At 39.8% G+C, this 27796-nt stretch overlaps 1 protein-coding gene and 1 pseudogene across 7 annotated transcripts in view; one reads left to right on the forward strand and one right to left on the reverse strand.

Annotated features, from left to right (window-relative positions):
- Window positions 1-27796, forward strand: part of DMD (dystrophin) — a 1342375-nt gene that overhangs the window by 418221 nt on the left and 896358 nt on the right. For all 7 annotated transcript variants that reach the window (XM_087938163.1, XM_087938162.1, XM_087938165.1 and 4 more), the window contains exons 26-27: window positions 4042-4224; window positions 5738-5872. In XM_087938163.1, coding sequence (XP_087794289.1) covers window positions 4042-4224; window positions 5738-5872 — 318 coding nt within the window. The remainder of the gene's footprint in view (window positions 1-4041; window positions 4225-5737; window positions 5873-27796) is intronic.
- LOC148125088 (E3 SUMO-protein ligase KIAA1586 pseudogene) lies at window positions 15021-17821 on the reverse strand (annotated as a pseudogene).

The following is a 27796-nucleotide window of genomic DNA, read 5'->3' on the forward strand; positions in this document are numbered from 1 at the left end:
TACTAGAAGCTCTAGAGGAAATAAGAAAAAAAAACTTTTAAACTAGTCTGAATTTCAAAAGAAACAACACAAAGGGAAAAGGAAAACCCTGATGCCTTTTGGGTCTGCCTGTCAGAAGCAGCTACTGCATATGCCCACCTAGACCTTAGCTGCCTGAAGGACCAAAGGATTTTAACTTTAGCCTTCATGGATCAGTCCACCTTAGATATTAAAGAACATTTCCACCGCTTCATCTCTAACTGGCCAACCTTAGACATAGCAGAGCTGCGCAGGATTGCTAACTTTGTCTATGATCAAAAGAGACAAATTGAAAGAGGAAGAGAAAGATAGAAAGAGACGAATAGAAAGACAGGAAGACTTAAAAATGTTTGCTGTAATGAAACATGATGCCAGACAAACGCCAGGTAAAACCCCCTATAATTCAAAGAAATGCTAGCATTGCGATAAAGCAGGATGGTCGCAAGGCAAATGTCAGCATTGTTATAGGTGCAGACAGGAAGGTCATTTCAGCAGGCAATGTAGGCAACACCCCTCCTGCAACCGGTATCACCCACCACCTAGGAACATGAGGCCAGCCAATAATCCAGTCCATTACACTGAGCAACAAAGTTTCAGTCACCAGGCACCACCCAGTGCTCCCTTTCCTCCAATAAATAATAACAATAGACATCAATGGGAGCAAAGGAGAGAACAAGATTTACCCCCTTCTTGACTAGAACATGACAATGAAAGCACTGAATTCATGGCTATCTTTAATAGGGCTGGCTATCCCCCTAGAAAACGGCCCAGAAGGGGAACCCATTGTAACCATTCTTATAGGAGGAAAGAAATACAATTGCTTAGTTGATACTGGAGCCACCTCCTCATTACTGAACCACCATATAAAGCTTCAGTGGCTGAAGGGGCTCGGGATAGCATAATGGGAGGGGGGGGGATAATCTCTGTAGAATTTACCCACAATGTACCAGTAGAACTAGGACCTTTCACAGTAGACCATGCATTTACTATTCGCCCCCAGTCCCCACTGTCTCTACTAGGAAGGGATCTCCTATATAAAATGGGAGCTACCATAATATGTGGCAAACAGGGGCTGCAATTGGAAATCCCAGGAAAAGGCACACACAAGACAATCATGCTGATAACCAGCAACACAGGGCTTCATGAAGATTTAAAAAGCCTGCCACCCTCCTTATGGGGATGGGATACATCAGAAGTGGGACTACTTAAAGGAGCCATGGAGAGAGCAAACAAAGAGGTGAAGACCCTACTGGGCAAACTCTGTCAGGAGACACACCTCTCCTGGCCACAAGTGCTCTCAATTGCCCTCTTTTATTTCACAACAAGACCAAGACAAGATATAGGTATTTCCCCCCTTTGAGATCCTTTTTGGTCACACACACACACCCCATACCCTACTAAGATCCTGATTCTCAGCCTAGATCCTCATTCCCTTTGCTTAGATAGGGGGGATAGGGTTCTCTCTTCTTATCTTACAGCCCTGCAAAAGAGACTACAGACCCTCTGGACCCAGAGTGCGCTGACACAGACCTTACCCCTGGAAGAAGCCCTGCATCCATATGAGCCAGGAGATTGGGTATGGATCAAGTTCTTCACCAGAACCTCCTCTCTACAACCCAGGTGGAAAGGACCCTACCAAGTTTTACTGACTACACACACCGCCATAAAGGTTTGCAGAACGAGACTCTTGGCTACATTGGACACATGCAAAGCCAGCAGTCATAGACCATAGCCAAACTCCACCACAATCAATCCCACCCATCAAACTCAAGAAAGATCGGGACACAGATCAATGGACGCTTGCAGCATTCTTCAACACTGTTGAACCACACCACTATGAGGAACCAAGTGCAAATGTTGCATTACACAAAACTGGACTCCCGGGTGCTGAGTTATAAACTATTGTTTTTTTAATTTTCTGTCTCACCTTCTCCATTTTTTCTTTTTTTTAAAAAAACCTTTTTTCATTGTATTTTTTTTAACAGAAAGGACTTTAACCATACCTTACTCATAATTTTTTGATACTTGACCTTTTACATTTTTTTATATTGCTATTAAAAAAAAAGAGAGAGGAGGGGGGAGGAAGGGAAGAAAAGAAATCTAGCAATGGGGAACATGAAATGCAATATATTCTATGTATTATTATCTGTAATAATTGTAACATTTGTAACACAAGAAACTGCGTTCCTGGAACCAAAGCTTATCCCAGAGAAAGGAAAACATATGGGAATGTTTAGCAAGAGAACTTTTGCTTAGCAGGAGGGAAATCATAATGTCACTGGGTGCAGCACACCTAGGGTCACAGAATGCACCAGTCTTAGCAACACAGAACTAAAATGCAACTATACAGAGACCATATCATTTTCATATAGTTACCTGAAGCTCCAACCAGGATGGTTTTTCTTTTGTGGCTTAAAAGCCTACTCATACCTTCCTGCAAATGCCACAAATGGCCCCTGCACCTTGGGAAGGTTAACCATGCTTATGCTATCCTTACAGAGATGACACAGGAGAGCCTTCCAAACCCTAGACTCAGACTGTGATTCCAAAGTCTCCCTTCCCACAAAAAACAGAATACATCTCATTGGCAATATCCTTGGTAGGGGTACCTGGATTGGCAGTGCGAAATTCTAAAAATTTGAATAGACTAGCATGTACCCTGGAAAAAAAGCTTGAATTCGACCTCCCATGCCCTGGATGCCCTTAACAGAGAACTGAGGGAGGTCAGAGAAGCCACCTTGGGGAATTGGGCAGCAATAGGCTTCCTTCTCTTGAAGCATAACTATGGCTGCGAAACATTCCAAGGGATGTGTTGCCTCAATCTGGACGAAACTTCAGAACTCGTAGGGAGGGACATCCACCACCTGAAAGAGCTATCTCAGAATATTGGTCAGGAGCAATCATTCCTGGACTTTTCATGGCTCTTCTCATGGATGCCAGATTTCCATTGGCTCAAAATCCTTATAACAACCACAGTCACCATTTGTGTCTTTGGAGCCCTCATGTGTTGCCCCTGTCGATGCATACCACCCTGCCTTAGCTGCCTAAAGGCCTGTATCCCCTCTCAGAAGAGAAAACTAAAGGGGGAGACAGGCAGCTATGATAATGATCCAGATTGATCACAAATAACAAGTATACCCAGACATTCAATCAGAGACCACCCTTTAAAAAAAATAATGAAGGATTGTGGAAAGGGAACTTCATGAGGACAGTGGTGATACCCAAACAGGAAAAGCCAAAGGGAACATCAGGCCAGCCATAAAACAAACTTGCATAGGAAAAGAGATTTGATAAAAGGTATTGAAAGAAGCCCCCTAGACAAAAGCCAAGTAATTAAGAAAGCTAGGGAAACAAGAAAAAGAAATCCCTTACAAACAAAAGGTCATGCCAAATCAGCAAAACAAATAGACAAAAGACACGAAATAAATTCCATAGCAGACAGGAGATTGCCACCAAACAAATATAAGAAAACATTAGGATGAAACTGATAATCCAATCAAACCACCCCGCAGAGTTTACCCTCTGGCGGAAATGAAGACAACCCCCTGACAAGATTTAAAACATTAAGAAATACAAACACAAGCACTCACACACAAAAGGAGAAAAGGTATAAAAATCAGGAGTTTATTATACAAAGATGGCTAGCCCCAGGAACGCAGACTTCTTGCTATCTCTTGCCTTCCTGAAGAATAAACCAGCTTCCAAGCAGTTGTGTCTGTCTGTGTCCTTGTACTGGAGCACTCCCAGCAGGAAAACCGAATCCTTAGGAGAAAGGCATTTTAAAAAGCCTTTCAACAGTAGAAAAAAGTTTATACCAAAAAAATGCTTCATGCTTTATTGATTTTCATGTTTTTGCTATTGATTAAATAAAAATTTCTATATTATTATTCACATTCTTAACACAAGTAATGTCATGCAAATTCAGGAGAGTAGACTGCATTTCTTTTAAATCCTAGCTGTTGCCTTTTTATTTGTATAATATTTTATTGGCATAATATTTCTTCTACATTTCTGTGTTTGCAGAGAGCAAAAGAAGAGGCCCAACAGAAAGAGATGAAAGTAAAACTTCTCACTGATTCTGTGAACAATTTTATAGCAAGAGCTCCACCTGCAGCTCATGAAGGTTTAAAAAAAGAACTTGACATTTTAACTAAGAATTATCAGCGACTGTGCAGCAGGCTAAATGGGAAATGCAAAACACTGGAGGTTGGTTCTTTCTTAAAACTAAAATAAGAATGTTTCTAGGTTTTTTCTTCCTCTGACAATATCCTACTCTTCGTTAATTTGAGAAAATTAATATGGAGCTAATAAAACTTTCAGAGTTTGATCTGAGCTTCTTTTTTGGAAAATATTAAACTACAAAGAGCAAGGGTGGGATGCTGCTGGTTCTGCCTGGCTCTATAGAACCAGTAGCTCTGAGGAGCAGCAGAGACCAAACCGGTTCTGTGACTGCTGCTGTTTGGCCCACCTGCCTGCCCGGGATCTTACCTGTCCTTTATTTCCTGCTTTTTCAACCTCAGCTGCTTTGCTATGACTGTTGTAAGTGTGAAGACTGGTTGTTAGTCACTTTTTTCAGTGCCATTGTAACTTCAAAATTTTGTAAATTAATGGTAATAAGTTGAGGAATATCTGTAAATGTATTTTAACCTCCCATGCATTTATCATTGGTATTTGTTTTCAAGAAGAGTATTGATACTGCTTAGCAAAAAGCCAGCAATAGGAAAGGGTCATGTAAAAGGAGAGGTTGCCAACAGAATTTAACAGATAAACAGATAGATAATCAGAGTTGGAAGGGACCTTGTAGTTCATGTAGTCCAACCCACTGCTCAAGCAGTAGACCCTACACCATTTCTGACAAATGAGAGTCCAATTTGTTTGCTTTTCTCCTCCCTCCCTGCAGAGGGAAGTTTGGAGAGGAGGGGCATTCAAAAGAATATTGTAAGTTGTTTGCATAGTGTTCATGGCTCATAGCATTAGATTTATGGTCAATTGTACTTCTTTCATTGTGTACAAGACAGTAATCATCCATTCAAGGATTCCAATGGGCAGAAGATTGGTTAGGAAGCGAACAAAAACTAAAGGTGTGAAATCAGGTTTCTTTCCAGCCAAAAGTATAATTGTAGTAATGTTTCCACTTAATGACCATTTCACTTAGCATTGCTGCTTCCAATTATTTTTTTTTATAAAAAGTTTTTATTTTTTACAACAAACATATACAAACAAAACATCTTCTAATAAAACCATCTTCTATTTTATATGCCTACAGTGTGTCAGTTGGTTACTAATCTTTTGTGCTATCCTTTTGTAGTCATTACTCCCAGTTTATATCAATTTTCACATTGTCAAACTAATATATGCATATATATTTATCAGTTATTAATCATCCATGACTAGCATTGCAGGTTCCAATTAGAGTAATTAAGCAATGACTGCCTATAAGCAAGTCTGCCAAAAACCTCTATAGAAAAGAATGGGTTAGATGTAAAAGAACTCTCTTTTTAAAACTCTTGCAAATATTTAATTATGAGAATTCGTTAATTGGCAGTCAATGTTGTTTTCTTTTTTTGTCGTAGAAGAGATTTTGTAACATTATTTGTCCAGGTAAACTAGTGCAAATGGTAGATTCATGACTTTTCACTGTTTGGAACACTAAAATATCTTTTAGGTTGTTTTTAAAAAACAGTTTTAATTGTTTATTTTTTGTAAACTAATTTATCAGGAGGTATGGGCATGTTGGCATGAGCTTCTGTTGTATTTGGATATTGAAAACAAATGGTTGAATGAACTGGAATCAAAAATCAAGGCAACAGAAAATATTCAAGAAGCTACAGAAGAGATATCAGTAGCACTAAATGTAAGTAAATTATCTATGCATATCTTTTATTTATTTTTCTCATATTGATATATAGCTACCTATCTCACAGTTGCAACACTGAGTGAGGAACAAAATATCAAAACTAATGCACAACAAAAGCAAAATAATAATTTTATAAATATTGTATATTCAGGGTGATTTATGCTAAACAAGAGGCTGGAGTCATAGTTAATGGAGAAATGACACAAAGCTTCCAAATCAAGAAAGGCATAAGAAAAAGGTGTCCATTATCACCACTACTGTTTATATTAACTCTAGAGCAGGGGTGGGATTCAAATTTTTTAACAACCGGTTCTGTGGGCATGGCTTAGTTGGTGGGTATGGCTTGGTGGTCATGTGACTGGCTGGGCATGGCCAAGTCAACATCACTCACATCGAGGGACACATCTCCTCATCTGGCCTTTCATGACTGTGGGGATGCTGCAACAGCCGTAAGTGTGAAAAACTGTCATAAGTCACTTTTTTCAGTGTCATTGTAACTTTGAATGGTCACTCCACACAAGCAAAGTACCAGCAAAGGAGGGAAAAAAACTCCAGAGAAGTTCCAGAGACAGGAAGTCTAGTCCTGCCAAGAATGTAATAAGAGTCAATGGAGAGGCAGTTTCTGTAAGCAACACCAGAATGTTTCCTTCCTGCCTTCCTTACAGAATTAGGCCAGTAATTTCTTCTAACAACTGGTTCTCCAAACTGCTTAGAATGTTAACGACCAGTTCTAGCGAATAGGTGTGAATCTGTAGAATCCTACCCCTGCTCTAGAGGTACTGACAAGAATGATTCGAAAAGATAACCAGATTAAACATCAAGAAGGAAATCTATAAACTGTAAGTGTTTGCAGACAACCTTGTGTTTATTATAGAGGAGCCATTATAATTGGATGCAAGGCTTATGGAAGTACTGGAAGAGTATGGGGAAGTAGCTGGATTAAAAATAAATAAGGACAAAACCAAAATGATAGTTAAAAATATGTCAAACATACAGAAAAAGGATTTGGTTGAGAAAATAAACATTCAAATAGTGAAGAAAGTGAAATATTTAGGAATACAGCTAACAGCAAAATGCACAACAATTAAGGAGGACAACTATATCAATTTAAATATACAAATAAAGACAGATTTAGAGAGAAGGAAAAACTTGCAACTTTCCTTTATGGGGAGAATTGCAGCAATAAAAATGAACATCTTACCAAAAATACTTTCTTTTCCAAAATATCCCTGTAAAATTAGAGAAAAAATATTTTGAAAATTTGAATAAGATAATATTGAAATTTATTTGGCAAGGGAGGAAACCAAAACTTAAATTACAATTATTGCAAGAAGCCAAAGAAAGAGTGGGGGTTGACCTGCCCGACTGTGAGCTGTATTACCAAGGTGCTACACTTACTTGGGTGCGAGAGTGGCTAAAACTAAAAAATAGGAGGCTATTAATATTGGAAGGTCATGATTTACAATTAGGGTGGCACGCATTTTTGTGGTATGAAAAATACAAAGCTTACCAGTACTTCCAAAGGTATCATATAAAGCAAGCTCTGCTTAGGGTATGGATAAAAATCAAACAACAGAATTATATAGAAATACCAGCATGGCTCTCCACATTAGAAATGTTAGTGCATCCAAACTTCATTAATTTGGGGAAAGTTATTTCATATAAAGATATACTAAATGAAAAAGAGAAACTAAAATCCAGACAAGAATTAAAAGAAGAAGAGGTACAATTGGAATGGTGGGCATACTTACAAATCCAATCACACTACAAGAAGGACAAAAATGAATGGGGTATATAGAGAGAATTGACAACATTAAATAAAATATTACTAGGAACAGATGAAAAAGCAATCAAGATAAATACATATTGGAATATAAAATGGAGGAGGAACAAGTGAAAGAAGTAATGGTAATACGGGCCAAAAAATTTGGTTACAACATGGAATTGGACAAATGGCAAACAATATGGGAAAGAAATAGAAAACTAACCCTGGCCACTTCATACAAAATATTTTATAGGTGGCACCTTCCTCTAATAAGATTGACAAAAATGAGTAAAAATGTATCACTGCAATGTTGGAAATGCAACAAAATGCTAGGAATATACTATCACATGTGGTGGTCATGTACAAAAGCACAAAAAAATGGTGGCAGATAAAGGAATGGATGGAAGAGATGCTTTGCCAAAAAATAAAGTTCAGAAGTGTTCCTATTGGGAATTGTAGAAGAAAAATATACTGTAGTAAAGCAACAATATTTTTAATGTTACATGTTATAACTGCTGCAAGATTGGTTTATGCCCAAAATTGGAAGGATGGAAATACCCCTGCCAAAAGTGAAATAATAAAAAAAATATTGGTCTGTGCAGACATGGACAGACTGACTAATATTAAAATTAAAGATAAGGGTGAGACAGAATACTATGAAGTCTGGAACAAAATGTATAAATGGTTGGAATCAAGGAAAAGAGGTCAGAACAAAAATTCTGATTGTATATAGGACTGAAGGTGGAAGACATTTAGACTAAAGTTGATGAAATATAATGCATAAAATAGTTATATAAAAAGAATGTTGAAAGGAAGTCATGCTGTAAATATGAATATAAATAGAAATGAAAATGTTAATATGTTATTAGCACCAACTTAGTAATGTAAGATAAGTAGAAGATCGACTGTTGTACGTGGTTCTATGTTGTAGTATGTATGGGAAAATAATTGCCAGGAAAGTCGTACTGTGTTCAGTGTTTTTAATGTTTAATGTTTAATCAATAAAATTTTGTATAAAACAAAAATATAAAACAAAACAAAATAATAATTATAATGAAAGAAAATAGAAAAAATTGTAGAAGATAACAATACAAAAACCTGCAGCTAGAAATAGAATGACTGTAGCAAAAGAAAGTAAAGGTATTACAAATAGTAATATGCACTTCACAAAACTACTGGAACACCACTTGAACACCATTGGCATTGAGAAATTCACCATCAGTCAATTGCAAAAGGCAGTTTTACTCGGAACAGCTTACATCCTGCAATCCTGTAACACCATCAAATAATCACATCTGTCTCTATTCCAATTCCTTGGGAAGAAATCAATAAGTAGACAAATATGCCAAATCCAGTTTGAACATCTGGCTGATTGTGTGATGAACCATAAATACTAATACAATAATAGCAGTAATTCTATTAATAATGGTTCACTATATTATATTTAACTGATTCCTTTGGATGGATGGATGGATGGATGGATGGATGGATGGAGGGGTGGATTGATTTGACGGATAAATATGAATGCATACATAATGATTTTAATTTGACTAATAGACAAGGCATATTTTCTACTGATCTAGTAAATGATCTTATATGTGTTCATTCTTAAAACACATCCAAATAACTATATAAGATTGCCATGTTTTTGTATTCTTGGACTGATCCGTTTTTCCCATAATTTTCTGACCCATTTTTAAAGATTTGCAGAGTTATAAAAATAGTACTATTGTATCTTCTATAATGCTTAAAATGTTTCATTATATCTAACTTGTTTATATTTCTTATTGCGAGCAAGAAGGAGAAACTCCACTTTTGCTGTAATGTGCCAGTATGCCTACTCTAATAAAATGGAACTTTGAGAAAATGCCTGTCTCAGAGTTTATTGGTTTGGAATTTGTTAGTTGGAAAGCTGACAGCAGGGGTGTCAAACTCCATTTCATTGAGGGCCGCATCAGGGTTGTGTTTGACCTTGGAGGGATGGGGGTAGGTGTGGCCACAGTGAACGAGGCCAGCTTGATGTCACTTGTGTCGGGGGGCCACCTATGGTGGCCAAGTGCTCAGGCAGGATGTCAACTCATAAAACATTTTCTATATAGTTGCCAACAGAAAGAAGGGGGGGGGGGAGAACGGGCAGCAGTGTGGAATTGAAAGTACATTCCATTCATATTTTCTTCAGAAAATGATTAGATGATTGAAGCTTCTGCCATGCAAAAATCTAATTGAAGAGCATGACTGATGACTCTTGGCTATGGATGTGTTTCGTTGGAGGGTAGGGGTGGGGTGAAAAGCAGGGTCAAGGGTGACAGTGAATTACATGTCTCAGAGTTGGCTATGCCAAGGTCATGCTGACATGTTGACTTCCAATAAATCCTTGAAATTTTGGGAGTTTGGCTCAAGACTGATGATTTAATTGGGGTAACTGCCGGAATCCTTCCACAGGACTTCCCTGAGACCCTCCCTCACTCTCATTATAATCTTCCTTCCTTCCTTCTTTTTCCTTCCCTCTTCCCTCTTCATTCTCCTTTCTTCTTCCTCTTTCCTTATTTTTCTTTCCTTGCTCTCTTTCCTTCTTTTTATCTTTCCTCTTTCCTTTTCTCCTTTCCTGTCCCTTCTTTCATGCTTCAATGCAAAAGCATTGTTTTTAGTTTGTTTTGATAGCCCTCTGCCAGCAAAAACAGAGCTGGGGGGGATTCTTTGGTGCTTCCAGGGCAGCCCAGCAGCCCAGATATAAGCATCTCATGGGCTGAATCTGGCCCACGGGCCTTGCATTTGACACCCCTGTTCTAATGAATAATGTTTCCTCATTAAACACAGAGGGCTTGCATCGGACTTTTTGTCAGACTTTACACAGGACTATCACATGTATCAACCCAGGAGCAAGTACAACCAACAGTGGTTTGTATCAAATAATGATTTTTATTTAAAATAGGAATATAGGAATAATATACATACATATGTTACAAGCAGTGTCAAAAAAAACCCAGCAATTACAGCAGGGAAGAAACTCAGTGAACTGCCAACACTCTAGCGGGGACTCCTCTTACTACACAGGCTCTTAAAGGGATAGCAGACACAGATCTTGCTGACTCATTCCCATCATTGCTTCAACTGGTCAGTTCTTAAATTATCACATTGACATTTTTTTCTTACCTGGTGTAAGGACTTGTCTCTCCTGTCTCCTCAAGAAAGCAGAAGTCTTGAAACACGCATTATTTCAAAAAGAAACTTTATTGAGGGAAAGTGATAGCAAGGAAAGTAAGGCAGGATCTGAAGTTCCCACTCAAAAACCTATTAGATTAAATGTTACAGAAAAGCCCCCAGTTCGAGCTGAACCAATCCACAGGTGTGAAGTTATTATGAGAACTCGGGCTGAGAAAGGTGATAAATTGTTCTCAGGCACTGCTTCCCCTGTCTCTTCGAAGGCAAGTCAAAAGAGATGGCCGCAAGCAATTCCCTCCCCCCACTTTCCCAAGCAGCTACATCAAAGTGACAGGATAGCCAGAAACAGAAAAGGGGTACCAAGGGCCCCCTCCCTACCAGAATGGCAGTGTCCCGATAGGGATCTATGGGATCTGACATGCTGCACCCCTAGGAACAGGCAAGGTCCACCTAAAAAGAGATACAAATCAAGATAATGAGGTTTATCTGGTACATATCGTGAAAACATTTCAATAGTTTTAGAGGCTTGAATATGTTTTTTTATGGACCCATTCATTTTCAGAGGGTGGGAGGTGTTTCCAGGCAACCAGGTATTGGGTTGCCCCATGATGTTTCCTAGAATCAAATATTTATTTTATTTTTAAATGTTGCTCATCCTCCACCATAATAGGTTCTGATGGTGTGGCTGCCCTAGGTCTGAGGGGTGAAGTTATTTCTATCTTTAAGAGGCTGCAGTGGAATACTGGGTGTACTTGTCTTAGAGGTTTTGGCAATTGGAGTTCTATGTGACTGGGTTTATGATTCGCCGGCTAGGGAAGGGTCCTATAAATTTTGATCCCAGCTTTTTAGAGGGTTGTAAGGATTGCAGGAACCTAGTAGGACACCCAATCTCCAACCGTTTATGGCTTGGGCCCTGTTCTTTTTTTAATATACCTTATTAAGTTCATTATTTTGAGGATGGTGGCTTGCCACATAGCTCTCAATATCCTTCTTGAGGAGATGGCCACCAACGCTACCTCTTTATCAGGTGTAGCATTTGCATGAATCTGAAGTGGCCAGCCATTTTTGAGTCATGGCAAGATTACATGAGCTTAAGCCTTTGGCTTTCTCGGACATACAGCTTCTCTCCCCTCATTCATGGTAAGCCCTCTTTCATTAGACAATAGTTCTTATGGTTCTGGAACCACTTGTCATTCATGAGGACCTGCTTAAAACCTTGGATCAACACTCTAGTGACTAGCTGGGCGCAGTGGCTTGACTATTTCTGGCCTATTGCTATTGTACTGTGGCAGTCTGGACAGAGCATCAATCAGAAAGTTCTTTCCCCTGGGAGGAATCAGCAGATGAAATTGAAGCATTGGGCCAAGTGTACTTGCTTAGAGTATAATTTCCGCTGGGCTTTGAGGGCTTCCAGGTTTTTATGATCTGTCCAAACCTGGAAAGAGGTGGGGCCAAGTTAGAAGGGCCCAACAGATGGCGTAAGCCTCCTTTCCCCAAACTGCCCACCATTGCTCCATGTCTGTCAGGTTTTTTTGAAGTGTAAGCTCATGGCTGTAACTGCCCCTGCTTGTTTTCCTGGAGAAGGACAGTCTCAACTACTACATCACTGGTGTCTGCTTGGATCATGAAGGGTTTTTGTGGGTCCAGGTGCTTTAATACCAGCTCAGCAGCAAAAAGACTGTTTAGCTTTTCAAATGCCTCTTGGCATTCCACTTTACGGGCTGCCCCAGCCTGGGTTTGTTCCCATGTTGTCTTCAGTAAAATGGTGATGAGGAGAGCAATTTGGGCAAACACTGGGATAAACTGCCTGTAGAAATTGGCAAAACCTATAAAACTCTGTAGCTGCCACCTTGTGCATGGCAGATCCCAATTGAGTAAGCTTGCACTTTTTCTGGGTCCAATTCCACCCCTTCGTGGGAGATGCGATAGCACAGATAGTCTATTTTTTTTTATGAAATTTGCACTCTGACTAGTTTAGCATACAGCTTTGCTGTGTGGAGTTTGTTTAGGATCCTAACTTTATGTGCTTTGCTTTTGTTTCAGTATAGATCAATATGTTGTCAAGGTAAACCAGAAGCCCTTTATAGAAGTGCTCATGAAGCACCTTGTTGATTAATTGCATGAAGACAGCTGGTAGTCTAAAGGGTAGCACATGAAACTGGAAGCATCCCAGTGGGCAATTAAATGTGATTTTCAATTTGTCCCCTTCCTTGCTTCTAACCAGGGGTGGGATTCAAATTTCTTAACAACCGGTTCTGTGGGCGTGGCCTAATTTGTGGGTGTGGCTTTGTGGTCATGTGAGTGGGGTGGGTGTGGCTTGTTGACTGGGCATGGCTAGGTGGTCATGTGACTGGGGTGGGCATGGCTAGGTGGTCATGTGACTGGAGAGGCCCGGGCAGGTGGCCGTGTGACTGGTAAACCAAATTTAAGTGGTCCTCGCTTAATGACCAGGTCCTTGCTTAGTGGCCAGTTGCTTTGCAAGTGTTTTTTTGCCAGTTTCGAGGCCTGGGGAGCCCTGGAGAGGCCTGGGCAGATGGCTATGTGAAAGGCAAACCAAATTTAAGTGGTCCTCGCTTAATGGCCAAGTCCTCACTTAGTGGCCAGTTGCTTTGCAAGTGTTTTTGCCAGTTTCCAAGGCCTGGGGAACCCTGGAGAAAGCAAGGTGAGGCATGGCAGCTACGAGGAGCTACGGGGAGGGCTCGGCGAGGCCTGGGGAACTACGGAGAGGGCTGGGCAAGGCCTGGGGAGCTACGGGGAGGGCTGCAGAGGGCTGGGCGAAGCCAACTCAACATCACTTCTTTGCCCTAATAAGTATTTAAAAAGATATACCAAAACAAAAGGTAGTTTATTATGTCGTGTCTTTAATGTTTAAATAATAAAAAGCTATATTGCTATTATATATATATATATATATATATATATATATATATATATATATATATATATATATATATATATATATATATATATATATATATATGTTATGTCTCACCTATATTCATAGATGAGAAGACAAGGTTTCAAAATTCAAAATATTCAAGCAGAAACAAAACCGAATTCAAAAGGATTAAATTAGCACAGTTGTCCAGTCCTTGGCAGACTTCCCGGAACCTGTCAGGCTAATCAGAATTGTCCATAACTCACAAGGCCACTTCAAATGTATTCTTCCGACTCATCAAACACTTTGCTTCCAAGCAAAGCTTGAGAGTCAGCACGCCTCTTTAAATCACCTGGATAGGCGTGTCAATCTCTCCAATCAATGTTTGTCCTGACGCCTCCCTTCAGATTGACGTTTCCTGGTTCTTCTAGTTCTGGCGTCAATCCACGATCTGTCAGTTTCCTTGCTGGAAACTTCTGTCTCATTTTGTTGATCATTTTCTGGCCTGAACGAGTCGAAGGAGGCTTCAACCTTCCATTGTCAGAGTCATCAGGGTCAAATGGTCAGGAAACTGTAATATTGGAAACTGTTAGGTGACTTCTGCCCTCTGAACATATTATATTCATCTGCAAGAAGCCCCTTTCCGCCTCTGCTGAAATGACTGCAATAGGTTTAATAATATCTCTAGCCTTTTTAATGCTGCAAGGAATTGTATAATTTTTTAAATCTTTTAGTACATTTTCTATGAAATCACGATAATCATTAATATTGATTTCATAATTGAAAATTTCACCAAATGCAACCAATTGTCCTTCAGCTGCTCTCCATGGAACCATCACTTCTTCAACGTTCCAATAATCTGGCTCCAAATAATTTAGAAATTTTAATTGATCAATGTCTTTAAATTGGCAGCCCGTTTTTCAATGTTCGCAATCCATCAATCTTTTCTTCAAATTAGTTACAATGCTTTGTATAAGTTTTTCACGAGGAAGTCCCACAAATCAATGATTTTGTATAAAATCTATATTTTTAAAGGTTTCTGAAGTAATTAATTCATCAACCTTATTTTCATATGCACTCTTTTCCTCTATAAGCATTTCAAATGATTTAATTGATCTTATCACAAGTTTTTCAGCCTTTATAATGTCTATGTTTCTCGCTTGCAATGCATTAGAAAGGAGAGATATTCAATCATCAAGGCCTTAATGATCAATCATCAAGGCCAAATCAGTGAGAAAATATGAGTTTTCAAGAAGGGCAGCCATACCAGACTATTTTTTTATTTGAACAGAAAAACTGATGTAGTGCTGGATAAACCCACCACACAGCTAGGGTTGATCTTAAACGGCCCATCTTGGTCCAAAAACTCTACTAATTTTTATAATTTCAATCTCAACTTGTTTGGAAATTTTGTTAAGTTCAATTAGGTTCTTATTTGATTGATGGAAAATAGAATTTATTTTATCAATAAAAAATTGAAAATGATTGATTTGCTTTATTTCCCTAATAGAATCATCTAAAACAAGTTGCTGACAATGGTTCAAGCAGTGCCATATTATAATATTTGGAAACTCTTTGGCTAGTGCTTACCCCAGATTTTCTCCCAAGCATAACACTAGCTCCATCAGAGCAAAATCCAATTAAATGTTTCTCCAGATAGTTTCTGTTAAACCCAGCATTATTCAAACTTTCTATAATCAAACAACATATTGTCTTTGCATCTTGTTTATCTAATTCTACTAGTTGAACGAAAATTGTTGGTGAGAAAGCTGGATCCTCAACTTTTAAGTACAGTGTAAGAACTGGCTTGGAAGACATTGTTGAGGCTTCGTCAATTATCAAACAGATTTTGCGAGTTTTCTCAATAATTTTGCTAAATAAATGTTTCCTGATGTCTTTTGCAATGAAATCTACTATTGCAACTGCAGTTTTACGTGAATGCAACCCTGTTCCCAAATCTAAACCATTTGTTATTTGTAATTCAATCAGATCTTCTATATATGAAAATGGTCTGCACGTTTGTGCCAGATTATACACTGTACTACTCTACATGTACTACCCAGATATTTCTGTCATCTTCTCCAGTCCTTTGCTTATGACATCCTGCTCACATTGCTTCAACTTCTCTGTACAGATGTTGTGAGCCTTAGATGAGAAATGTTCCTTCAATTTCTTTCAGAGGGAAGCTTGTTGGATTTCTTTACTCTTTCCTGATGGTTCAATTTGGTAATTCTTCCACTCCTTAGCTCCATGGACACTTTTTTCTTTGGTTGAAATTTCAAATCTTCTGCAATGCTTGCAACCTATTTTTTTCTGGGAAACATCCAGTCCATCATATTTTCCCCTAAAATTATTGTACTGCTGCAGTGACTAGCAGTAAGGAAGGTTCCCTTCAATGTATGATTCAGTTCTTCCAGTACCTGATGATGTGCTGGCTCTTTCCCCTGGTTGAGATGTGGATGATGTGCTGGCTCCGCTTTCTTTGGTGAATGATGTGCTGGCTCTTTCTTCTAGTCACGGTGTGGATAATGTGCTGGCTCTGCTTTCTTCGATGGATGTTGTGCTGGCTCTGCTTTCCTCAGACTCCAATGGTGACTCTTTTGGATGTCCTTTTGTTTTGTTGCCAAAGAAAGCAGACAAACTCATTTGCCTTTTCATCTTGGCAATATGCTGCAAAAAAACTTCAACAATGTAGTGGTTTGGATTCAATTGTTGTAAGTTGAGTGAAGGCAGTGGCAAGTGAAGAAAGCAGGTGAGGAACAGAGATCAGTAATATTCAGTTACTTTTAAGAGTCCCTAACACTATAGCTAGTTAGTGTTTAAAAGATGTTATGGAAGAGGAACAAGTTTCACCAGACAAGACTGAGACAGAACTGAAAGTGGATTTGAAAATGACAGTCTATAAAAAAGATGTTGCACTGTGTATATAAAAAAATGGCTGATATTTTCATAATTACAATTCTTTAATTGAAAAAGAAACACTTAAAATGGAAATACTATTAACAAACCAAGGGAGTTTGTTATTTTGTGCCAGTAGTGGCACAAAAATCTTTCCTAGCCAAGACTACTTACCTAGACCAACAGTCCAGGATGGAATGCTCTCTCTATAGCAGAGAGAGAGAAGCCAGGAGAAGCCATGTTTGGTTGCCTAACCTTTTTGGAATGCAACTTAAAAATGTACTGAAGCTTTTTACAGCCTTATGCAGATATAGTACAAAAAAAAGATAATAGTACAAAATCGTCGGCTTGCCCTCACTCATGTGGCAGAAGGCAGTTAGCAAAGGCTGACTGGCTGGCTGGCTGGCTGGCTGCCTCGGCTGGTGGTGGTGGTGGTGGTGGTGGTGGTGTGAGTTCTGGCGCTGGACGGAAAATTTTTGTAGGTAGTGCACATGCGCTATAAGTAGGGGCAGGGTGGGGCAGGCGGGGGAGAATGAGGCAAGGATTTCCATGCATACGCAGTAAAAAATGGTTTTTTTTAGCGTAGGAGCGGTGGATAGGTGTGGGGGCCAAGGCCAGTGAAGGGAGAGACAGGTGGGGGAGAATGAGGCAAGGTTTTTTGTGCATGTGCGAAAAATGTTGCACAAGCACAGTAAAAAAACCCATTTTTTTAAGTGTAGGAGCGGAGGATAGGGGTGGGGGCCAGGGCCAGTAAAGGGAGGGGGAGGCAGGGGAGAATGCATGCATGAAAAATTTTGTGCATGCACAGTAAAAAAAACACCCAGTTTTTGGCCTGTAGGAGAGGCAGAGAATGGCGGGGCCAGCCATGGGTTGGTTTTACCCGTTCTTAGAACTACCGGTGATGTTAACAAGTGGTTCTGTAGAACCGGTGCGAACTGGTAGAATCCCACCCCTGCTTCTAACATGGCAATAAGCCTTGTGCAGGTCTAACATAGAGAAAATCTTCCCTTTCAACAGGTGAGTTAACATGTCCTTCCTGAAGGAGAAGGTGTACACATTTTTCCATGCACACGGCATTCAGACCCCTATAATCCACATATAAGTGAAGAGACCCATTTTTCTCTTCCCAGAAAAGAATGCGGGCTGCCACTTTGGGTCTGGCTGGTTGAATGAACCCTTGAGCTAGATTTTTGTCTATAAAGGTATGTAACTCTTCTTGCTCCCAGGGGGTCATGGAATACATCTTAGCCTTTGGTAGCTTAGCCCCAGGTAGGATTTCAATGGCACAGTCTGTGGATCAGTGGGTGGTGAGCACGTCTGAACTCTCTTTGCTGAAAACCTCAACTAGGTTCCTCGGGGGATGCCTTGTGGTGGCTTGAGTTTCATAGCAGCTACAGTTTCCCCTCTCAATCTGCCTTCTTCCTCTTTGTCACTTTTGTCCAGCACCATCACCTGGGAATCTTAAGGTCCCCTCTTTCCAGTCTTGCTGTGGTCTCCCATGGTTAATTCCAAGGACTCAGTGGCAAAGGTGGCTGCCTTCCCCCTGTGATAGATCCATCCATCTGGCAAAAGGCAATTGGGTTTTTTTTAATCTTTTCAAGCAAATCCCCAGAATTTCCACTAGGGTTGGGCTCACTAGACATCTGGTGCACCCTGAATCTAGCTGTCAATTTTACTCTCTTTCCCAAACTGGGGATCAATAGCCAGGGTAAAGTGACCAGCTTGATTGGCTCACCAACCAAGGGGTCATCTTTGAGGTCACTCTTGGACGGCTCAGGGTCTTCCTCAGAAGGAGTCAGAGTTTCCACCCTTGGTCTTGGGGATGGGCGGAACTCTGTGACTTTACTGCTCTTTAGCACAGATTGCTTTGCTCTTGGTGGGGGGGCTTTAGTCAGCTTCCCAATCATGAGGCAGTCACTTTTCTTCACTGGGGTCTTTGGATGGATCAGAGCCCCCCCCCCCCCAAGAGCAAAGCAATCTGTGCTGAAGAGCAGTAAAGTCACAGAGTTGCGCCCATCTTTGATGGATCGGTGACCTTCCTTCCTGCACTTGAAGCAGATAGTTGAGTACAATGCATATGCTTGCAGCTTGGTGGGCTCCCTCTTCCTCTTGAGTGAGGACCTCTTCCAGGTTCTACTGTATTGGAACTGGTTTCTTGCTTGGTTGATTTCTGTCTCTTCTGCTAGGAAGTACCAGTCATGGAGGTGGTTCAGGGTTCTGCGGATGATGCAGGCATGGTAGAGGTCATTGTTCAGCCCATTTTTGAAACAGCTCACCAGGATATCCTCCAGCAAGTCCACATGACAGGCTAGGTCACAGAACTCCTCCATATATTTGGCCATCAGCCGGCGGCACTGCCTCATGGTTTTAATACAGTCTCAGGCTTTGCAGTCCACCAATGGGTCCTTGAATCTGAGGTGGAGATCCATTATGAAGTGGTCAAAATTTTGGAACACCAGGGTGTTGGCATTGTGGAGGAGCATCATCCATCTTGAAGCTGCTCCTTCTAGTGCCAGGGTGACCACTCAAACCCAGGTTCTCTGGGCTGGGAAGTCTTGTCCATACTCCTGCATGTAAGTGAGGATGTGGGCCAGGAAAAATCCCACTTGCTGGGGATCTTGTAACAAATTTGGTGCCTAGGGCTGGTGCCTTCTATTCCAGTTAGGGAACATTGCTAGCCCCTGCTCCGGGTATATTAGATGGCTCTAGGATCTAGCGTGGAGAGTTGGTGGGGGTGGCTACTGCCCCATCAGTCCCAGTGGCATTGTCTGCAGCTCTTGGGGTGGGAAAGTTCACCTGTCTGGTGTCAGTTTCCCTCTGCCTCTTGTTTCCCCCTTCTGCACAGTCTAGGGCACCTCAAACTCACAGGTCTTGGAAAGCCTCTAACATGAAGTGCATGATGTGCTTCTTGGGGCAATTCTCTTGCTTTGGTTGTCATGATCAAATAGGGCTTCTAGTTCGCATTTCCAGGCCTCCTGCTGGCTGCCTTGGGTGGGAGTGACTCCTTCCATCCCAGCTGTCCTTCTTCCCCATGCCAACAGACCACCTGGGCTTTGCAGAGTCTTCCAGGGTGGCCGGTTCCTCAGTCGAGCAGGTGGAAGCTGCATCAGTCTGGGTCATGAGGCCGTTTCCCCCCCAGCATTGCCTTCCTCATGATCACTGTTGTATTTGGACATGGTTTGCAGGATCCCACTAGTAGAGCAATGCTTCTCCAGGTTGACCACTTTTGCAGATCCTGCCTAATGTAATGACTTCCCTCTCCTCTCTCCTCAAAAAAGCAGAAATCTTGAAAGACATTATTTCAAAAGGAAACTTTTATTGAGGAAGTGATAACAAGGAAAGCAAGGCAGGACCTGAAGTTCTCACTCAAAAACCCATTAGATTAAACATTACAGAAAACCCTTCCCATATGTCCAGTCCAAGCTGAGCCAATCCACAGGTGTGAAGTTATTATGAGAACTCAAGCTGGGAAAGGTTTATCAAAAAGGTTGTTCTCAGGCGCCACTTCGGAGCTGAGACAAAACAAATGGCCCCAAGAAATTCCCTCCCCCTCCCTTTCCCCAGCAGGTACATCAAAGTCACAGGATAGCTAGAAATAGGAAAGGGGTTGTAAAAGAGTACCCAGGCCCCCCTCCCTACCAGAATGGCAATGTCCCAATAGGATCTATGGGACCTGACACTTGGTTTAATAACTACTGATTTAATTCAACAGACAAACACTAGGCACTAGTGGATGAAAATGATTTTCTGGATTCATTTCAAGGCCTTGCAGTGAAATAGAAACATACTGGGGAAAAAAGACATTTTACCCAAATTTAATAAAATTACGGTGAAATTTATTTGGTTAGGCAAAAACCTAGAATAAGGATGAAAGCACTACAAGATATTAAAAGCAGAGGGGATTGGGACTTCCAAATTGGGAGTTATACTACAACGGGATGTAGTTAATCTGGATTAAAGAATGGGTTAATCTAATAAGCAAATATTAAGTTTAGAGGGCCACGACCTGCAAAGAGGATGGCATGCCTTTTTGTGGGAAACAGGAACTAAAAAACAGCAATATTTTCATAGGCATTTGGTTCCCTATTACAAAACTTGACCAAAATTAGAAAGAAACATTATATGAAAATTCCAATTTGGCTATCTATGATGAAAGCTATGATACACCCAAACAATTCAGACTTATACAAAATATAAGGATCTTTTATTTTTATTTTTTATTTTATATATATTTTTATTTTAAGACAAACATACACAGACAATACATAAAAAAACATAAAACCATCTTGCATTTTGTACATAGTGTGTCAGTTGGTTTAGAATCTTTTGTGCGATCCTTTCATAATCATTGTTCACAATTTATATCAATCACACATTGTCAAACTAACATATGCTTATTTATTTATAAATTATTAATTATCCTGCTATTTATTCCATCAATATTGTATTATGCTGTCATCCAATGGTTATATATGTCTACATTATATTTTGTATCAATCTATTAAGCTTCCATAACAAAATTATCTATTCTGTTACCTTAACATGTTTTTTTTATCCAACCATTGATAAAACAAATCCCATATCATATAAAATTTCTTGTCTTTTTGTTCTCTAATTTCAAATGTCAGTTTACTCATTTCAGCACAGTCCATAATTTTTTTAATAACTTCCTCCTGCATAGGTATTTTGTCATTTTTCCAGTTCTTCACAAATACAATTCTAGCTGCTGTTAAAACATTTACAATCAAACATTTCAATTCTTTATTGTATATGTCTGGTAGGACTCCCAATAAAAAAAATCTCTGGTTTAAAATCTATATGTTGTTTTATCATTTTTTCCAACCATGTGTGGATTTTAGTCCAATATTTCTTTGCGTCCGAACATGTCCACCACATATGGTAATATGAAAACTAGGTATCTGATGACATTTCCAGCATTTATCCGATTTATTCTTAAACATTCTCTCAAGTCGGGGGTAGGTGCCACCCGTAAAACATCTTATACAAATTTTCTTTATATGTAGTTGACATTGCCATTTTATAATTTTGAGACCACAATTCTTGCCATTTTTCTAAATCAATCCCATATCCAAAATATTTCCCCCAAGCAATCATCATTTCTTTAATTTGTTCCTCCTCCAATTTAAATTCTAATATATGTCCATAAAGTTTTTTAATTACTTTTTCATCAGTACCCATCAAAATTTTATCTAAATCAGCCAACTTATCATAAATACCTTCTGCTTTAGAGTCTTTATCAAACCTAGATTGTATTTGCAAATATGAAAATCAATTAATTTTTACACTTTGTTCTTCCAATGCTTGCATAGATTTAAGTTCATCTTTTTGATTCAATATCTCACCATATCTAACTGTTGTTCCTTTTTATATATTATTGGATAAGAAAAAGCTTCAATAGGTGATATCCATGTTGGAATTTTTAAGTAATATTATCTTTTTATCTTCTCCCAGTTCAAAAACAATGCTTCTCAAATGGAATGTCTTCTAAAATACCTCTGTGTTTTAGTTCCCTTATACCAGAGGAAAGCATGCCATCCCAACAGCAAGTCCTGGCCTTCGAAAGTCAATAATCTACTGTTTCTTAGTGTATCCATTCCTTTACCCATATCAAATTTGTTGCTTGGTAACTGAAACAATTTTAATTTCATTCTTGCTTCTTTGGCCTGCCAAATATATTTCAACACAATTCTATTTAAATCTTCAAAAAACTGCTTCCTTAGTCGGATTGGAATTATCTGGAATAAATATAAAATTCTAGGCAATCTTAATTGTAGATATTCTCCCAATCAATGATAATTGTAAGTTTCCCCATTTTGTCAAATCTGTCGCAATCTGCTGTTTGAGTTTAAAATAATTATCTTCCTTCAGTGTACTACATCTTGATGTAATATATATCCCTAAATATTTAACCTTTTTTGTGACCTGTATTTCTAAAACTTCTTCCAACTCTTTCTTTTGTCTTACTAGCATATTCCTTGTTAGTATCTTTGTTTGTTTTCAAACCTGCTACTTTTCCACATTCTTCTATTTTTTTTATTAATTTAGGTGCTGTTTCCCATGGGTCTTCTAATATAAATACCAGGTCATCTGCAAAAGCTTGCAATTTATACTCTTCCTTTTGGATTTTCATTCCTTTTATTTCTTTATCTTCTCTAATATTCCTATTCAACACTTCCAATGTTAACACAAACAGCAGAGGCGACAGTGGACAAACTTACCTCATCCTTTTTCTTATATCTTCCAATTCTGTTAGTTCTCCATTTACCATAACTTTTGCAGTTTGTTCATAATATATCATTTCAATGGCTTGAATGAATTTTTTACCAAAGCCCATTTCTTCCAATTGCAATAACATAAATTGCCAACTCATATTGTCGAAGGCTTTTTGTGCATCTAAAAACATCAAAGCCATTTGCTTCTCAGGATGTGCCTCGTAGTATTCCAGAATATCCAAAATAATTCTCACATTGTCTTTGATTTGTCTCTTTGCTAGGAATCCATTTTGATCAATATGGATAAAGTTATGTAAATATCTTTCTGCCAAGATTGAAGCAAAGATTTTATAGTCTGAATTTAATAGGGATATAGGTCTGTAATTTTTAACTTGCTGCAGGTCTGTATCCTCCTTTGGTATAAGTGTAATGTATGCTTCTGTCCATGTTTTGGGTATTTTTTTCTTCAACATAACTTTGTTCATAACTTCTAATAGATGAAGATTCAGTATTTCCTGAAAGGTCTTGTAAAATTCTGCTGGTAAGCCATCTCAACCTGGTGCTTTTCCAACATTCTGTTTTTTTTAAGCTTCTGTTAATTGCATCATTGTTATATTCCCTTCTAGCATTGTTTCAATATCTTTAGGTATCTGAGGTAAGTTCACTTTCTGTAAATATTGCTTGACTTTTTCTTCTTGAATATTCTCTTGAAAATACAATTTCCCATAGTAATCTTGTATAATTTTTTCTTCTCCTCATTTCCATAACATGTATGCCCTTCTTCATTTATTAGTTGAATCCTTCTTGATTCTCTCTCCTTTCTCAATTTATAGGCTAGCCATCTGCCTGGTTTATTTGCATCTTCAAAATAATTCTGTTTAGCGTTTTTAATTTTTTTGTGCTAGTTCCTCTTTTTCCATTAGTCCCATTTTATGTTTAATTAGATCCATTTTATTTTTAATGTCTTTTTTGTGGGGACTTCTGTAAGTCTTTTTCCAGTCTTTTATAGTCATCCTCTAATATTTTCAAAGTCTTTTTCTGTTTTATATTTTTTTTCCTTATATAGTCTATTATCAAGCCTCTTGTGTAGGCCTTCATCGTGTCCCAGAGGTTCTGTAGAGATGTATCTTCTTTTCTATTTTCTTTAAAGAAGAATGCAAGTTCATTCTCTATTTTCTGTTTCAAGTCTTTTTCTTTTAATATCCTATTATTTAAGGTCCATCTGGATCTCCTCTTGTATCCTCTCCAAGTAACTGTCACTGGGTTATGATCTGCCCAAATGGCGATTTATGTACTGTCTCATTTGGTCATTGGCCAGTGGCTCCTCATCCCATTCTTCCTGATCCAATATGGCCTCTAGCTCCAATTTCTCTCTGGGTTTACGATTATCCTGGGTGAGGGTTACTCCTCTGGTTCTTCCGTCCCAGCTGTCTCTCTTTCCTATGCCTATAGACCACCGGGGCTTTGTGGAGGTTTCGTAGGAAGCTCCGCTATCTTCGATGGGATGCACCGAGTCAGTATCTGGCTGGGTAACTGTCGACGTTTCTCTCCAGCATTCAGCTTCCCCTTGGTTCTTGCTGTACTCAGACATTTTCCTTTTTTGCAGGGTCCCCCCATTAGTGTGAAGGGTTTTTTTTTAAAAAAAAAACCTCTCCGGGCTGACCTCTATTGCAGACGCTGCTTTATATCAGGCTACAGAACTTTTCCCATTCAATCAACTTGAATGAACTTCTGAAGACGTATCAAAACGTATCAAAAACGAACCCTTTATTGAGATGAGACAATTCATGTAGGGGTCAAAAGTAGCATCTAAGGTCTCTCAGGCATGCAAAGATAGATAAGGGAGTTTAAAACCCCTCGCCTTATCCTCATGTGCATTTAGTAAAACAAAGAGCCAATATGTTACTTCCCCCCCACCCCCCTTTTAGAACAATCTTTTCCAGAGCTTCCCAGGACACATCTCACTGTGGAATTTTTATGGTCTCTTCATCTCCTGGCTGTCTCTCTCTGAGGTGATAGGTTCTGGCCATCTCAGTTTCATCTACCCATTGTATCATGTGTAGGCTATACAAATTTGATATAAGATTAAATATATTCAGGTTACATCAAGAAGGATTTCTTTATCAGTCTCCCCCCTTTTCTTCTTCCATTGAAGAAATGACAGATACATGGATCTGACAGATATCCAAGTCTGTTGGTTCAAAGATGGACTCTATGAAAACCTGTACACTGCCTGCCTGGCCCGTGGGGCCCCAAATCTCCTGCATGATGGCAGAGGAGGTGGAGATAGACATGACTTGAAACCGGTACTGCAAGTGGCAAAGTTTGGAAAAGATCCCCACCCCAGGGGAAGCAGGAATTTTTCAAACCCCAAACCACATGACTCCAAGACAATCTGGCTGCTTTAAGTGTGGAAAAGAGGGGCATCGCACAGGAGAATGCTGCTCAAAAACCCCTGCCAGAAAGCCAGACCAGATCAGGGTGGGAAACCTGGAAAATCCAATCCTCAAGGAAAAGAAACTGGCCTGAGAAGCTGAGAAGCTGTGAGGTTCCAGTCCCCCACACCTAGAGGAAGAATCCCTGATGCCTCAAGGAGACCTGAGCCAGTCTGAAAGTGATCTGGAAGATGACTCGCTGGTAAGCGACCCAGTTGAACCAATCACTCTACCCCTAAGACTGTTTATCCCCAGCCGAGGGAAGAGGGAGGAAGTTGCAGCATTACTGGATTCGGGATGCACCCGATGCCTAATCAACCCCTCCCTAGCAGAGAAATTGGGAATCCAACTAGAGAAAATAGAAAATCCCATCCCTTTCTGCTAATTAGATGGAATTGGCTAGGGGGGAAGGCAGCCAGCTAGTTTTGCAACAAAACATTAAAAATAAGACTAGGGAACCATAGTGTGATGTTCACATTCATTGTGGCACCAGGAATGGAAGGGCCACTGGTCCTAGGACTCACATGGCTATGGAAATGGAATCCAAAAATAAACTGGAAGAGAGGAACCATACATTTCCAGAAACATGTAGCATTTGCAAACAGCGCAGAGGAAAGGAAAAGAAAGGGAACAGAGAACAGAGAACCAGCCATGGACGGTCAGCCGGCTGAACCCATTAACATCCCCAACCAGGATTTAGCCCAAATATTCAGTGGGGAGGCTTCTGATGAACTCTCACCCTATCACACCACAGACTGTGCCATTGAAATCCTACCAGGGGCTAAACTTCCAAAACCAAAAATGTACTGCATGTCCACCAGAGAACTTAATGAACTCGGAGCATTTATCAATAAAAACCTAAAAAGGGTTTCATTGAACCTACCGAACCAAAAATAGCAGCCCCAGTATTATTCCGCAAAAAGAAAGATGGCTCTTTGCATCTATGTGTGAATTAAAAAAATCTTAATGCAATCAGTGTGGACAATATGTACCCACTCCCCTCATGAAGGACATGTTAGCCCACCTCTCCAAAGGAAATGTTTTTTCAAAGTTAGACCTATGAGAGGCATATTACTGCATCAGAATAAGGAAAGGGGATGAGTGGAAGATGGCTTTTAACACCCCACTCGGATGCTACCAGTTTAAAGTGCTCCCCTTTGGACTACAAGGAGCATCTGCCGTGTTCATGCAATTAATTAATGAGACTCTCCATGATTTTTTGTACAAAGGGGTTCTTGTTTATCTTGATGATATTTTAATCTACATCAAAACAAAAGAACACCTCAAGTTACTCCGCGCAGTTCTCACAAAACTCCTAAATGCCAAACTGTATGCAAAACTCTCTAAATGTGAATTCCACCAAGAAAAAATTGACTACCTGGGATATAGAATATCCCATGAGGGAATAAAGATGGACCCACAAAAAGTAAAAGCTGTCACCGATTAGGAACCACCCCACACTTGCAAACAACTGCAGAGCTTCCTGGGTTTTGCAAACTTTTACTGCCAATTCATTCCAGTTTTTGCGAATATCACCCTCCCCATCTGTTAAAAATGAAAGGGGGGAGAAACCCAAACCAAGGCAACCCCTCACCTGGACGATGGAATGCCAGGCAGCATTTGAAAAACTTAAACAATTGTTCTCAGCAGAACCAATCCTGAAACACCCAGACCCTGAACAACCATTTGTCATCCAAGCAGATGCTAGCATTGTAGCAGTTGGAGCAGTTCTACTCCAAAAGAATGATCATGGACAGTTACAACAATGTGCTTATACTTCCAAGAAACTGACAGAAACCGAACAAAGATGGGCCATATGGGAGAAAGAGGCATATGCTATGCGATGGGCACTCCTCACATGCAGACATTTCCTAGAAGGGAACCAAATCCCCTTTGAAGTCTGGACTGATCATAAAAATCTAGAAGCTCTGAAAACTCCACAGAAACTCTCAGAAAAACAAGCAAGTTGGGCTCAATGCTTTAAATGGTTTAATTTCACTCTCAAATATCTCGCAGGGGGAAAAATTTCTTGGCAGATGCCCTGTCTAGGAGACCCCAATACAACAGCAAAAAGATTGAAGTTATAAAACCCATGATCCAACCAACCCAACTTGCAGCCAAAGTAATCACCCGGGCACAAGGGAAGAAAGAATCACTGACTGACATGCAATGACTTCAATATTTAAGGAGGTACTACTTAAGGACGACTGGCTCCAGGCTAAAAAACACATTTGTTTACTCAAGGATGGCCTAGCTCAAAGATGGTCTAGGAAACAAACTTTACGTCCCTGCCAGCCAGAGGATGGACCTCATTAAACCTTGCCACAATTCAAAAATAGCAGGACACTTTGGTTTTGTAAAAACCTTGCACTTCATCAAAAGACCATTTGGGTGGCCATCTCTCAAAAAGGTCATTGAAAGCTATGTTGCCAGTTGCCCCATCTGTACTGCCATAAAAAGAAGACAAGGAAAATCTCCTGGACCTTTACAAACAGTGGCAGAACCTTCAGCACCCTGGAAAGAGATCTCTGTGGACTTTATAGTGGAGCT

This window comes from Pseudonaja textilis, chromosome 8 (genome assembly GCF_049901715.1).
Source record: "Pseudonaja textilis isolate UNSWEBS1 chromosome 8, rPseTex1.2, whole genome shotgun sequence".
Lineage (NCBI taxonomy): Eukaryota > Metazoa > Chordata > Lepidosauria > Squamata > Elapidae > Pseudonaja > Pseudonaja textilis.